General features: G+C 46.3%; 1 protein-coding gene across 1 annotated transcript; it reads right to left on the minus strand.

Moving 5' to 3' along the window:
• Positions 1-1184: 1184 nt before the first annotated feature.
• Positions 1185-13757, minus strand: LOC138361145 (uncharacterized). Its single transcript, XM_069320595.1, has 4 exons — positions 13638-13757; positions 4627-4765; positions 3573-3713; positions 1185-2650 (listed from the first exon to the last, which is right to left on the minus strand). The coding sequence occupies exons 1-4, from the start codon at positions 13755-13757 to the stop codon at positions 1185-1187; spliced, it is 1866 nt and encodes a 621-aa protein (XP_069176696.1).
• Between the last annotated feature and the right edge of the window lie 551 nt (positions 13758-14308).

Raw genomic sequence — 14308 nt, forward strand, 5'->3', positions numbered from 1 at the left:
TGCGTTCTGGCTATTAGGTACGACATATATATATATACTCACACACACACACACACACACACACACACACACACACACACACAGTGGCGCCTCGATTAACGAGTTTAATCTGTTCCGGCACCGAGCTCGTCATGTGGGAAACTCGTCTTGTCAAACAACAACAAAACTGTCGTTGCAGGTGTCCGAGAACCAGCGGGAACGCTCGTTAATCGAGGGAAAGCTTGTCAGTCAAGACACATTTTATGTGAGTGGCTTGCTCGTTACTCGAAATGCTCGTAACTGGAGCCACTCGTCATCAAGGTTCCACTGCATATACAGTATATAATTGCCTCCCATATTATATATATATATATATATATATATATATATATATATATATATATATATATATATATATATATATATATATATATATATATATATATATATATATATAACATATATATATCGCATATATATATATAGATATATATATATATATATATATATATATATATATATATATATATATATATATATATATATATATATATATATATATATATATATGTCGTACCTAGTTGCCAGAACGCACTTCTCGGCCTACTATTCAAGGCCCGATTTGCCTAATAAGCCAAGTTTTCCTGAATTAATATATTTTCTCTATTTTTTTTCTTATGAAATGATAAAGCTACCCATTTCATTATGTATGAGGTCAATTTTTTTTTATTGGAGTTAAAATTAACGTAGATATATGACCGAACCTAACCTACCCTTCCTAACCTAACCTAACCTATCTTTATAGGTTAGGTTGGGTTAGGTAGCCGAAAAAGTTAGGTTAGGTTAGGTTAGGTAGGTTAGATAGTCGAAAAACAATTAATTCATGAAAATTTAGCTTATTAGGCAAATCGGGCCTTGCATAGTAGGCTGAGAAGTGAGTTCTGGCTACTAGGTACGACATATATATATATATATATATATATATATATATATATATATATATATATATATATATATATATATGTGTGTGTTTTTGGCAACACTTTAGATAATGTATCATCTGGCACATAGCACAGTGCTCAAGTATATCTGAGAACAATATGAGCAGCTTGTTTTTTGGCATTCACTAGCTTGGATGGCACACACAATTCCTACTAGCATGGTCCAGCTTAGCCTGGTCCCTACTAGCATGGTGTCCACTGTCACTAGGACTCGGGCCCTGAGTACCGAGTTTTATTCCGGCTTCGAATGTAACACCTTTGTCCTGCATGTAATTTATATGCTTTGGATTGTGGTCGATTATCGCCCAGTTGTAATCCGATGGTTGATGAAGGCTGTGATTGATGTTGCTCTGGTCGAGAAGGCCATAACTCATTACCCTCTGGTTGTAAAAGCCATGGCTGGGAGGGCCAGAATTGGCTACCCTCAGACTTGGGGCCTGGTTGTTTAAAGTTTGGCTTAGGGGACAGTGGCTGATTATTTTCAGCTTGGTAATGCTGAATGTCTCTACATTGAGTGGCAGGAGACTGAGTTGAGGAATGAGTGAATGCTTCTGTTCTCAATTCACATAAGGAACTAAATGGCTGAACGGAATTAGCTAGTTCACTTAGAGAGGAGGCACCTTGAAATGCAATTGGTGCAGAGAGTATAGGCGAGGCATATGAAGAGCTAGGGGAATCTGTTGAATCTGATGAGCAATTAGAGGGATTAAGAGGATGTTTAAAGGAAACATTAGCTGGTTCACTAACTGGGGAAGACAAAATAGGAGATGGAGAAGAAGAGTGAGGTATAATTGTGGCAGATGGACCAGATATTCCATCACTTCCTGGTGATGAGTCCAGTGAAAGTACTTCAGGAGGTCCACCTTCCAAAGTAAATGAGTCACTACTTGAAGCTAGTGTGGCATCATCATCATCATCATCAGCAGCAGCAAACACCTGTGAAGTTGAAACAGCTTGGGGATGAGGGCTAAGGATCTGGGTATTATCCTTAGCTGTAGATGGCCCAGAAGTGATAGTTGCCTGTGGAGAAGGTCCTGAAGACAAGCGGGATGCAACAGACATTTCCTCACTAGAGCACACAGAGCAAGAAGTAGAGTCCATGTCAAGTCGTCCACCTAGCTCAGGCACATTATCAAAGCTAGCCATCAATGTTTGTGTGAGGGAGTCATCTAGGCTCACTTTACGTCCTCCACCACTACTGAATTCCCGACGATTACACCAGGGAGATTGTCGCACAGCTTGTTGAGTTGATGGGTTATCTCGTTCCTGCAGTAAAGGAGAGTTAGGGCCCGGAATCAGACTGTCAGTACCACTTAAGTCATCATCTCCTTCAAAGCTTCCAGCCAAAGGTGCTTCATTTTGAACCTTTTGGCTGTTTTCTGTTGCCTCATGTTGTTGTGTAGGTGTGCTGGATGTAGTCTGTGCCCTCCCACAGTTAGGACTAGGTCGTTTTTGCCTTAGGTCTGTGATGGATACTTTGTCTACTGGCTCATCAGGTGATGGATGCTTCAAGTTAGGGTTATATAAATCTTCTTCATGGGTAAATGGTGGCAAATGAGAGGCCGATGCCTCACTCTCCACCTCATATCCCCTACCATTGATGTTAATTCTAGGGATATTCAAGGACGTTTCAACTCTAATGTCAGGTAGGACGGGCGTCAGTGGTGAAGCTGCAATACAAAAGTAAAAAGTAATTGGAATTAATCTCTGTTCACATGTACTTAATATTATTTACATGTAAATATTTTGACAATTCAAATTTAAAAATAGCAGATAAATTTGAACTATTGTAAGTTCAGTTTTCAATACACTCCTTATAAATCCATTCAGTGTGAAAAAAATTATTCATAGAAGCAAAGTTATTAGCTCTTTAGCTGCAATGGCCAACACATCACTAACTGTGGTGACTGAAAATTGATAAATTTTCACCCATATCTTAGCATTCAAGAATTGCCCCAGAACAGCCTTAAAAGATCACTAATATGGCAGGCAATTAGTTTTCAATCAATATCTTAACAACGGCTAATTATAATATAAGGTTCCATTAGTGCAGTCGGGTTTGTTTGACACAGTTGGGAATTCCGGGTCCAAGTCCTGGGCAGGACAGAAATAGTTGGACGAGTTTCCTATCACCTAATGTACCTGTTCACCTAGCAGTAAACAGGTACCTAGGAGTTAGTCAGCTTGCTGTGGGGCTGCATCCTGGGGAGGGTCAGTAGTTTGACCTATTGGACACCTCGAAATAAGCCTAACATGTACTGTACATATACACTGGCTGCCTGTCCCTTGACAAAAATTAATTATGAATTATGTTCTGATATTAGTTACCCAAATTTACCTGAGAGCCACGATTTCTCTAGTGACCCTGACGAGGACAGGAGGCCAGCAGCTTGTCAAGGGTCCCCCCCATTTGGCCTGATGATTTTATCGAGATGAAATTTGAAATTCATCAATGTTTTGGCATTTACGGCTTCAGCAGGTAGGTAGTTCATAAGGTTTATAACCATATGGATGAAAAATGTGCATGTGGTGCATTGTTATGCCCTACAGACTAGGATGTGCATTTTTTTAAGCCTTTGTCAGTCTTCTGACCATTTGTGGAGTTCCTGTAGCTTTCAATATCATTGTCACTTCCCACTTTACCATAAATTGTAGTGTCATCTGCAAATTTCATGATGTGATTTGTAATATTCTCATATAAAGTCATTGATGTATATGACAAAACGAGTCGGCCTGAAAAACGCACCCATTAAATATTTCAGTTTGTCAATGCTTTTCCTGATATTACTGAATGTTGTGCTGCTATCCCTTAATTCGTTCTCTTCACCCCCTTCAAACATTTGTATGGATAATGGGATGTCAGTCAAATCTTTCTAGTGCAAACACTAACAAAGTGCAGTATTCATTTAGTGTTTCCTGCCATTTTATCATCTATTGTTACTTTTATCATTTTGTCACCTGATTTGTCACCAGGTGACAATCATTTTATATCAACCAGCTCTAATAGATGACTGGCATACAGCCATGTTCCACCAGGTGACAATTTTACAAACATGCTTCACCAGGTGACAGTCCTCTTACAAACATGCTCCACCAGGTGACAGTCATCTTACAAACATGCTCCACCAGGTGACAGTCCTCTTACAAACATGCTCCACCAGGTGACAGTCCTCTTACAAACATGCTCCACTAGGTGACAGTCATCTTACAAACATGCTCCACCAGGTGACAGTCATCTTACAAACATGCTCCACCAGGTGACAGTCATCTTACAAACATGCTCCACCAGGTGACAGTCATCTTACAAACATGCTCCACCAGGTGACAGTCATCTTACAAACATGCTCCACCAGGTGACAGTCATCTTACAAACATGCTCCACCAGGTGACAGTCATCTTACAAACATGCTCCACCAGGTGACAGTCCTCTTACAAACATGCTCCACCAGGTGACAGTCATCTTACAAACATGCTCCACCAGGTGACAGTCCTCTTACAAACATGCTCCACCAGGTGACAGTCATCTTACAGACATGCTCCAGTAGGTGACAATCTTACAGATTTCATCCATCACCTGACTGGCTTACAGATATGGCCTATCAGTAAGCATAATAGCAAAGTTTACATGTAATGTGTTTCACCTAACCTTTGTCTCTGGATGATGTCTCCATCACTTCCCTCTGGCCTCGGAAAGTGAAGTTGGATGGAAGCGATGACATCTTGTTTAATGGTTTATGGAAGTATTTACTGCTGTTGAATTTGGCTATGACTGTTTCATTCACGTCCTGTAATGTACTCATAGATATTATTGCTATAGATTCTTCAAATTTAAAAAATTAAGCAATGTAATAATAAGTTAAAAATATCTCGTCAAGCACATTAAATGGAGTACAGTAATTCAGTTCAGTATAAATACTAACTTAAAATAATAAAACAGTAAAACTGCTACATTTAGTTTCTCTGTCAAATAAAAATTAAAAATAAAATAAAGTAACAAACATAATAAAGTGTTACTTTATGTAACTGTTACTGCCTGGAACACGTAGGTGCGGGGCTCAGACGTCCACCTCCTGGGGCCCAAGCCTTGCTTGAGGGGGGGCTGGGTTGGTTCTTCCCCTTGCTGGGGAGGTTCTTCTCCAGCCCTGAACATGGTGGTCTCCGGGTATGGAGTCCCTGTGCCTTCTTTTATCAACTTCGAAGTAAACTCCGGAGCTGGAGCTCCTAGGGCAGTTCGTTGTTACCTTCAACCTTGTTCTGACAGTTCCCGCGATAGCGCTGGAACCAATCATATAGGAGTCTGCCTTTCTATTCGAGACTTTTGGCACCATGGAGAGGGGGGGGGGGGGAACTGCTGCATGGGTAACAGCTTCTCCCCCTGTATCAACCAATCCTGGCTTTGCACCCCTGGAGAGGCCACTCCAGACTGACAACCAGAGCACAACTCTATAGTCTCCTGAGACTGATGGATGTCTACTACCACTTTGTGTGGTCCCTCAGTAGCTCCCAAGAGCTAAAAACACTGGAACCACAAAGCCTGCCATTCATACCAGGTCCCCACGACAAACACTACCACAAACCAGTACCAGAATTTGGATCTCTTAAAAAGGTAGTAAGAACTCAATGATAGACCAAAGCTGGGAAAACTGCCCACAAAGTCACAGGTGAAACAAATTATACCAATGCTCTTAATAAAATAGTTATCTAGGTCAAAGGATATTTGGCCACTGGTAAACTATCCTTCTCTAACCCTGTGCATGGATAGCAGCAGCAGACATATAGTACAATATATGCAAACAAAATATGCATAGAGTACAGTATATGCAAACAAAGCTGCAAGACTGAACAACTCTCCTGACGAGCAGGGAAATCCGAGCCTCAGAAAATGCGGCCAAGGACCTGGAATTGAAACATTCCCAAGAAGTGGAATTCTTAATTCAACTTCATTAAAAATTATCAAGCAAATAACACTGCACTATGATTCCAGGGCTTTGTTGGTCCAGCTTGGCTGCCAGGGCACTGTTGGTCCAGCTTAGCATCCAGGGCACTGTTTGTCCAGCTTAGCTTCCACGGCACTGTTTGTCCAGCTTAGCATCCAGGGCATTGTTTGTCCAGCTTAGCATCCAGGGCACTGTTTGTCCAGCTTAGCATCCACGGCACTGTTTGTCCAGCTTAGCTTCCAGGGCACTGTTTGTCCAGCTTATCATCCAGGGCACTGTATGTCCAGCTTAGCATCCAGGGCACTGTTTGTCCAGCTTAGCTTCCAGGGCACTGTTTGTCCAGCTTAGCATCCAGGGCACTGTTTGTTCAGCTTAGCATCCAGGGCACTGTTGGTCCAGCTTAGCATCCAGGGCACTGTTTGTCCAGCTTAGCTTCCACGGCACTGTTTGTCGAGCTTAGCATCCAGGGCATTGTTTGTCCAGCTTAGCATCCAGGGCACTGTTTGTCCAGCTTAGCATCCAGGGCACTGTTTGTCCAGCTTAGCATCCAAGGCACTGTTTGTCCAGCTTAGCTTCCAGGGCACTGTTTGTCCAGCTTAGCATCCACGGCACTGTTTGTCCAGCTTAGCATCCAGGGCACTGTTTGTCCAGCTTAGCATCCAGGGCACTGTTTGTCCAGCTTAGCATCCAAGGCACTGTTTGTCCAGCTTAGCTTCCAGGGCACTGTTTGTCCAGCTTAGCATCCACGGCACTGTTTGTCCAGCTTAGCATCCAAGGCACTGTATGTCCAGCTTAGCATCCAGGGCACTGTTTGTCCAGCTTAGCTTCCAGGGCACTGTTTGTCCAGCTTAGCATCCAGGGCACTGTTTGTCCAGCTTAGCATCCAGGGCACTGTTTGTCCAGCTTAGCTTCCAGGGCACTGTTTGTCCAGCTTAGCATCCAGGGCACTGTTTGTCCAGCTTAGCTTCCACGGCACTGTTTGTCCAGCTTAGCATCCACGGCACTGTTTGTCCAGCTTAGCATCTAGGGCACTGTTTGTCCAGCTTAGCATCCAGGGCACTGTTTGTCCAGCTTAGCTTCCAGGGCACTGTTTGTCCAGCTTAGCATCCAGGGCACTGTTTGTCCAGCTTAGCTTCCACGGCACTGTTTGTCCAGCTTAGCATCCACGGCACTGTTTGTCCAGCTTAGCATCTAGGGCACTGTTTGCCCAGCTTAGCTTCCAGGGCACTGTATGTCCAGCTTAGCATCCAGGGCACTGTTTGTCCAGCTTAGCATTCAGGGCACTGTTTGTCCAGCTTAGCATCCAGGGCACTGTTTGTCCAGCTTAGCATCCACGGCACTGTTTGTCCAGCTTAGCTTCCACGGCACTGTTTGTCCAGCTTAGAATCCAGGGCACTGTTTGTCCAGCTTAGCTTCCAGGGCATTGTTTGTCCAACTTAGCATCCAGGGCACTGTTTGTCCAGCTTAGCTTCCACGGCACTGTTTGTCCAGCTTAGCATCCAGGGCACTGTTTGTCCAGCTTAGCATCCAGGGCACTGTTTGTCCAGCTTAGCATCCAGGGCACTGTTTGTCCAGCTTAGCATCCACGGCACTGTTTGTCCAGCTTAGCATCCACGGCACTGTTTGTCGAGCTTAGCATCCACGGCACTGTTTGTCCAGCTTAGCATCTAGGGCACTGTTTGTCCAGCTTAGCATCCACGGCACTGTTTGTCCAGCTTAGCATCTAGGGCATTGTTTGTCCAGCTTAGCATCCACGGCACTGTTTGTCCAGCTTAGCATTCACTGCACTGTTTGTCCAGCTTAGCATCCACGGCACTGTTTGTCCAGCTTAGCATCCACGGCACTGTTTGCCCAGCTTAGCATCCAGGGCACTGTTTGTCCAGCTTAGCATCCACGGCACTGTTTGTCCAGCTTAGCATCTAGGGCATTGTTTGTCCAGCTTAGCATCTAGGGCACTGTTTGTCCAGCTTAGCATCCAGGGCACTGTTTGTCCAGCTTAGCTTCCACGGCACTGTTTGTCCAGCTTAGCCTCCACGGCACTGTTTGTCCAGCTTAGCATCCACGGCACTGTTTGTCCAGCTTAGCATCCAGGGCACTGTTTGTCCAGCTTAGCATCTAGGGCACTGTTTGTCCAGCTTAGCGTCCAGGGCACTGTTTGTCCAGCTTAGCATCCAGGGCACTGTTTGTCCAGCTTAGCTTCCACGGCACTGTTTGTCCAGCTTAGCATCCAGGGCACTGTTTGTCCAGCTTAGCTTCCACGGCACTGTTTGTCCAGCTTAGCTTCCAGGGCACTGTTTGTCCAGCTTAGCATCCAGGGCACTGTTTGTCCAGCTTAGCATCCAGGGCACTGTTTGTCCAGCTTAGCTTCCACGGCACTGTTTGTCCAGCTTAGCATCCAGGGCACTGTTTGTCCAGCTTAGCATCCACGGCACTGTTTGTCCAGCTTAGCTTCCTCGGCACTGTTTGTCCAGCTTAGCATCTAGGGCACTGTTTGTCCAGCTTAGCATCCAGGGCACTGTTTGTCCAGCTTAGCATCCACGGCACTGTTTGTCCAGCTTAGCATCTAGGGCACTGTTTGTCCAGCTTAGCATCCAGGGCACTGTTTGTCCAACTTAGCATCCAGGGCACTGTTTGTCCAGCTTAGCATCCACGGCACTGTTTGTCCAGCTTAGCATCCAGGGCACTGTTTGTCCAGCTTAGCATCCACGGCACTGTTTGTCCAGCTTAGAATCCAGGGCACTGTTTGTCCAGCTTAGCTTCCAGGGCATTGTTTGTCCAACTTAGCATCCAGGGCACTGTTTGTCCAGCTTAGCTTCCACGGCACTGTTTGTCCAGCTTAGCTTCCAGGGCACTGTTTGTCCAGCTTAGCATCCAGGGCACTGTTTGTCCAGCTTAGCATCCAGGGCACTGTTTGTCCAGCTTAGCATCCACGGCACTGTTTGTCCAGCTTAGCATCCACGGCACTGTTTGTCCAGCTTAGCATCTAGGGCACTGTTTGTCCAGTTTAGCTTCCACGGCACTGTTTGTCCAGCTTAGCATCTAGGGCACTGTTTGTCCAGCTTAGCATCCACGGCACTGTTTGTCCAGCTTAGCTTCCACGGCACTGTTTGTCCAGCTTAGCATCCACGGCACTGTTTGTCCAACTTAGCATCCAGGGCACTGTTTGTCCAGCTTAGCATCTAGGGCACTGTTTGTCCAGCTTAGCATCCACGGCACTGTTTGTCCAGCTTAGCATCTAGGGCACTGTTTGTCCAGTTTAGCTTCCACGGCACTGTTTGTCCAGCTTAGCATCTAGGGCACTGTTTGTCCAGCTTAGCATCCACGGCACTGTTTGTCCAGCTTAGCTTCCACGGCACTGTTTGTCCAGCTTAGCATCCAGGGCACTGTTTGTCCAGCTTAGCATCCAGGGCACTGTTTGTCCAGCTTAGCTTCCACGGCACTGTTTGTCCAGCTTAGCATCTAGGGCACTGTATGTCCAGCTTAGCATCAAGGGCACTGTTTGTCCAGCTTAGCATCTAGGGCACTGTTTGTCCAGCTTAGCATCCACGGCACTGTTTGTCCAGCTTAGCATCCACGGCACTGTTTGTCCAGCTTAGCATCCACGGCACTGTTTGTCGAGCTTAGCATCCACGGCACTGTTTGTCCAGCTTAGCATCTAGGGCACTGTTTGTCCAGCTTAGCATCCACGGCACTGTTTGTCCAGCTTAGCATCTAGGGCACTGTTTGTCCAGTTTAGCTTCCACGGCACTGTTTGTCCAGCTTAGCATCTAGGGCACTGTTTGTCCAGCTTAGCATCCACGGCACTGTTTGTCCAGCTTAGCTTCCACGGCACTGTTTGTCCAGCTTAGCATCCAGGGCACTGTTTGTCCAGCTTAGCATCCAGGGCACTGTTTGTCCAGCTTAGCTTCCACGGCACTGTTTGTCCAGCTTAGCATCTAGGGCACTGTATGTCCAGCTTAGCATCAAGGGCACTGTTTGTCCAGCTTAGCTTCCACGGCACTGTTTGTCCAGCTTAGCATCCACGGCACTGTTTGTCCAGCTTAGCATCTAGGGCACTGTTTGTCCAGCTTAGCATCCAGGGCACTGTTTGTCCAGCTTAGCTTCCAGGGCACTGTTTGTCCAGCTTAGCATCCAGGGCACTGTTTGTCCAGCTTAGCTTCCACGGCACTGTTTGTCCAGCTTAGCATCCACGGCACTGTTTGTCCAGCTTAGCATCTAGGGCACTGTTTGCCCAGCTTAGCTTCCAGGGCACTGTATGTCCAGCTTAGCATCCAGGGCACTGTTTGTCCAGCTTAGCATTCAGGGCACTGTTTGTCCAGCTTAGCATCCAGGGCACTGTTTGTCCAGCTTAGCATCCACGGCACTGTTTGTCCAGCTTAGCTTCCACGGCACTGTTTGTCCAGCTTAGAATCCAGGGCACTGTTTGTCCAGCTTAGCTTCCAGGGCATTGTTTGTCCAACTTAGCATCCAGGGCACTGTTTGTCCAGCTTAGCTTCCACGGCACTGTTTGTCCAGCTTAGCATCCAGGGCACTGTTTGTCCAGCTTAGCATCCAGGGCACTGTTTGTCCAGCTTAGCATCCAGGGCACTGTTTGTCCAGCTTAGCATCCACGGCACTGTTTGTCCAGCTTAGCATCCACGGCACTGTTTGTCGAGCTTAGCATCCACGGCACTGTTTGTCCAGCTTAGCATCTAGGGCACTGTTTGTCCAGCTTAGCATCCACGGCACTGTTTGTCCAGCTTAGCATCTAGGGCATTGTTTGTCCAGCTTAGCATCCACGGCACTGTTTGTCCAGCTTAGCATTCACTGCACTGTTTGTCCAGCTTAGCATCCACGGCACTGTTTGTCCAGCTTAGCATCCACGGCACTGTTTGCCCAGCTTAGCATCCAGGGCACTGTTTGTCCAGCTTAGCATCCAGGGCACTGTTTGTCCAGCTTAGCTTCCACGGCACTGTTTGTCCAGCTTAGCATCTAGGGCACTGTTTGTCCAGCTTAGCATCCAGGGCACTGTTTGTCCAGCTTAGCTTCCACGGCACTGTTTGTCCAGCTTAGCCTCCACGGCACTGTTTGTCCAGCTTAGCATCCACGGCACTGTTTGTCCAGCTTAGCATCCAGGGCACTGTTTGTCCAGCTTAGCATCTAGGGCACTGTTTGTCCAGCTTAGCGTCCAGGGCACTGTTTGTCCAGCTTAGCATCCAGGGCACTGTTTGTCCAGCTTAGCTTCCACGGCACTGTTTGTCCAGCTTAGCATCCAGGGCACTGTTTGTCCAGCTTAGCTTCCACGGCACTGTTTGTCCAGCTTAGCTTCCAGGGCACTGTTTGTCCAGCTTAGCATCCAGGGCACTGTTTGTCCAGCTTAGCATCCAGGGCACTGTTTGTCCAGCTTAGCTTCCACGGCACTGTTTGTCCAGCTTAGCATCCAGGGCACTGTTTGTCCAGCTTAGCATCCACGGCACTGTTTGTCCAGCTTAGCTTCCTCGGCACTGTTTGTCCAGCTTAGCATCTAGGGCACTGTTTGTCCAGCTTAGCATCCAGGGCACTGTTTGTCCAGCTTAGCATCCACGGCACTGTTTGTCCAGCTTAGCATCTAGGGCACTGTTTGTCCAGCTTAGCATCCAGGGCACTGTTTGTCCAACTTAGCATCCAGGGCACTGTTTGTCCAGCTTAGCATCCACGGCACTGTTTGTCCAGCTTAGCATCCAGGGCACTGTTTGTCCAGCTTAGCATCCACGGCACTGTTTGTCCAGCTTAGAATCCAGGGCACTGTTTGTCCAGCTTAGCTTCCAGGGCATTGTTTGTCCAACTTAGCATCCAGGGCACTGTTTGTCCAGCTTAGCTTCCACGGCACTGTTTGTCCAGCTTAGCTTCCAGGGCACTGTTTGTCCAGCTTAGCATCCAGGGCACTGTTTGTCCAGCTTAGCATCCAGGGCACTGTTTGTCCAGCTTAGCATCCACGGCACTGTTTGTCCAGCTTAGCATCCACGGCACTGTTTGTCGAGCTTAGCATCCACGGCACTGTTTGTCCAGCTTAGCATCTAGGGCACTGTTTGTCCAGCTTAGCATCCACGGCACTGTTTGTCCAGCTTAGCATCTAGGGCACTGTTTGTCCAGTTTAGCTTCCACGGCACTGTTTGTCCAGCTTAGCATCTAGGGCACTGTTTGTCCAGCTTAGCATCCACGGCACTGTTTGTCCAGCTTAGCTTCCACGGCACTGTTTGTCCAGCTTAGCATCCAGGGCACTGTTTGTCCAGCTTAGCATCCAGGGCACTGTTTGTCCAGCTTAGCTTCCACGGCACTGTTTGTCCAGCTTAGCATCCACGGCACTGTTTGTCCAGCTTAGCATCTAGGGCACTGTTTGTCCAGTTTAGCTTCCACGGCACTGTTTGTCCAGCTTAGCATCTAGGGCACTGTTTGTCCAGCTTAGCATCCACGGCACTGTTTGTCCAGCTTAGCTTCCACGGCACTGTTTGTCCAGCTTAGCATCCAGGGCACTGTTTGTCCAGCTTAGCTTCCACGGCACTGTTTGTCCAGCTTAGCATCTTGGGCACTGTATGTCCAGCTTAGCATCCAGGGCACTGTTTGTCCAGCTTAGCATCCAGGGCACTGTTTGTCCAGCTTAGCATCTAGGGCACTGTTTTTCCAGCTTAGCATCCAGGGCACTGTTTGTCCAGCTTAGCATCCAGGGCACTGTTTGTCCAGCTTAGCTTCCACGGCACTGTTTGTCCAGCTTAGCATCCAGGGCACTGTTTGTCCAGCTTAGCTTCCACGCACTGTTTGTCCAGCTTAGCTTCCAGGGCACTGTTTGTCCAGCTTAGCATCCAGGGCACTGTTTGTCCAGCTTAGCATCCACGGCACTGTTTGTCCAGCTTAGCTTCCACGGCACTGTTTGTCCAGCTTAGCTTCCACGGCACTGTTTGTCCAGCTTAGCTTCCACGGCACTGTTTGTCCAGCTTAGCATCCAGGGCACTGTTTGTCCAGCTTGGCTGCCAGGGCACTGTTTGTCCAACTTTCCCATGTTGGAAGGCATCCTAACAATTTGATCTACTATACTGGATTTTCGATTCTTATGATATACAGTACTATCATCATCATTTTTCAGCTGGCGCATTTTCTAGCAAAGGTGTATTCTTGGCTCGCACAGCACAGTGGTTAAAAGCTATTTTTAATACCTTATTCTCCTCCTCCAGGACCTTTCTTTTATCAACTGTACAGATCCTGGACTACAGTGCTTTCATAATTTTTATTATTAAATACAAAACTTAATATTATAGTATTAATTTTTAATGATAGCTGCAACAGCCAAACAAAAATGAATGTGAAGTACAGTGGAACCTCGAGTGACGAGCGACTCCAGTTACGAGTATTTCGAGTAACGAGCAAACCACTCGCAGAAAATATGTCTCAACTGACGAGCTTTTGCTCGATTAACGAGCATTCCCACTGGTTCTCAGACACCTTCGACGACAGTTTTGTTGTTGTTTCGCAAGATAGTTTTCCACATGACGAGCTCTGTGCTGGAACAGATTACTAAGTCCAGAATAAAAAACTTATGGAAGATTTAACAGGCCTCTATTTGACAGTGAAAATAAAAAACTTCAAAGAAAAGACAGATTCTGAAAGCAGAATTTAACTGCAATATAGTGTTTTGTGTGGAAAATGGTGTTTAAAAACATTTTCCTCATTCATTGCAATATCTCATTATATGAATGGTAATACTTACCTTGGCTGTTTGTTGGGCTAATTTTTGGTTTGCAATGTTTTCCTGCATTTCAGCCATTTCTTCCTCCTCTTGTGCAAGTTGTCTCTCTATCTCCACTTCTAAGTCATATTCATCCTCCATCTGTGTCAAGCAGGAGAATCTTTAACATATAGATTATGTATGGGGGTGATAGCCTGATAAAGTCGAGTGCAGTGGGTGAAACAGCAGGGTGCATGGTGCAAACAGTTACTTCATATAAAACAGGCTGCTTGGTCCTCTGTGGCTCATAGCTAGAAATGATCCTGCTGCATGTATTTGGCAGCTCTAAGTACAATTTTTTGTTTCCTGAAACTAAGAAACTGTGGTCACAATGACTCGTATAAAAGACCAGCATTGAATATAATAAAATGCCTCTTTGTGGTGGAACCTATGTGGCACCCTGAGTTACCTTGCAGATATGGCTTCCTGCTACCTAGTACTGTTTGGCCTACCAGGGACCAGAACCAGAACCTGGTCCCTTCACAGCGGCACAGAAACCTGGAAATTATGATCATCCTCGCCGAGAAAGCATCCAGAAAGTCCCTAAACATTACAGACAATTGCAAGGTTATCAGAAAGCAAAGCACTAAAACAGCCAAATGACTCCCTAAACGATTCATTCAAATGATTCACTCAAACTAGCTCAAACCCCC

This window comes from Procambarus clarkii, unplaced genomic scaffold (assembly GCF_040958095.1).
Source record: "Procambarus clarkii isolate CNS0578487 unplaced genomic scaffold, FALCON_Pclarkii_2.0 HiC_scaffold_204, whole genome shotgun sequence".
In the NCBI taxonomy this organism is placed as follows: domain Eukaryota; kingdom Metazoa; phylum Arthropoda; class Malacostraca; order Decapoda; family Cambaridae; genus Procambarus; species Procambarus clarkii.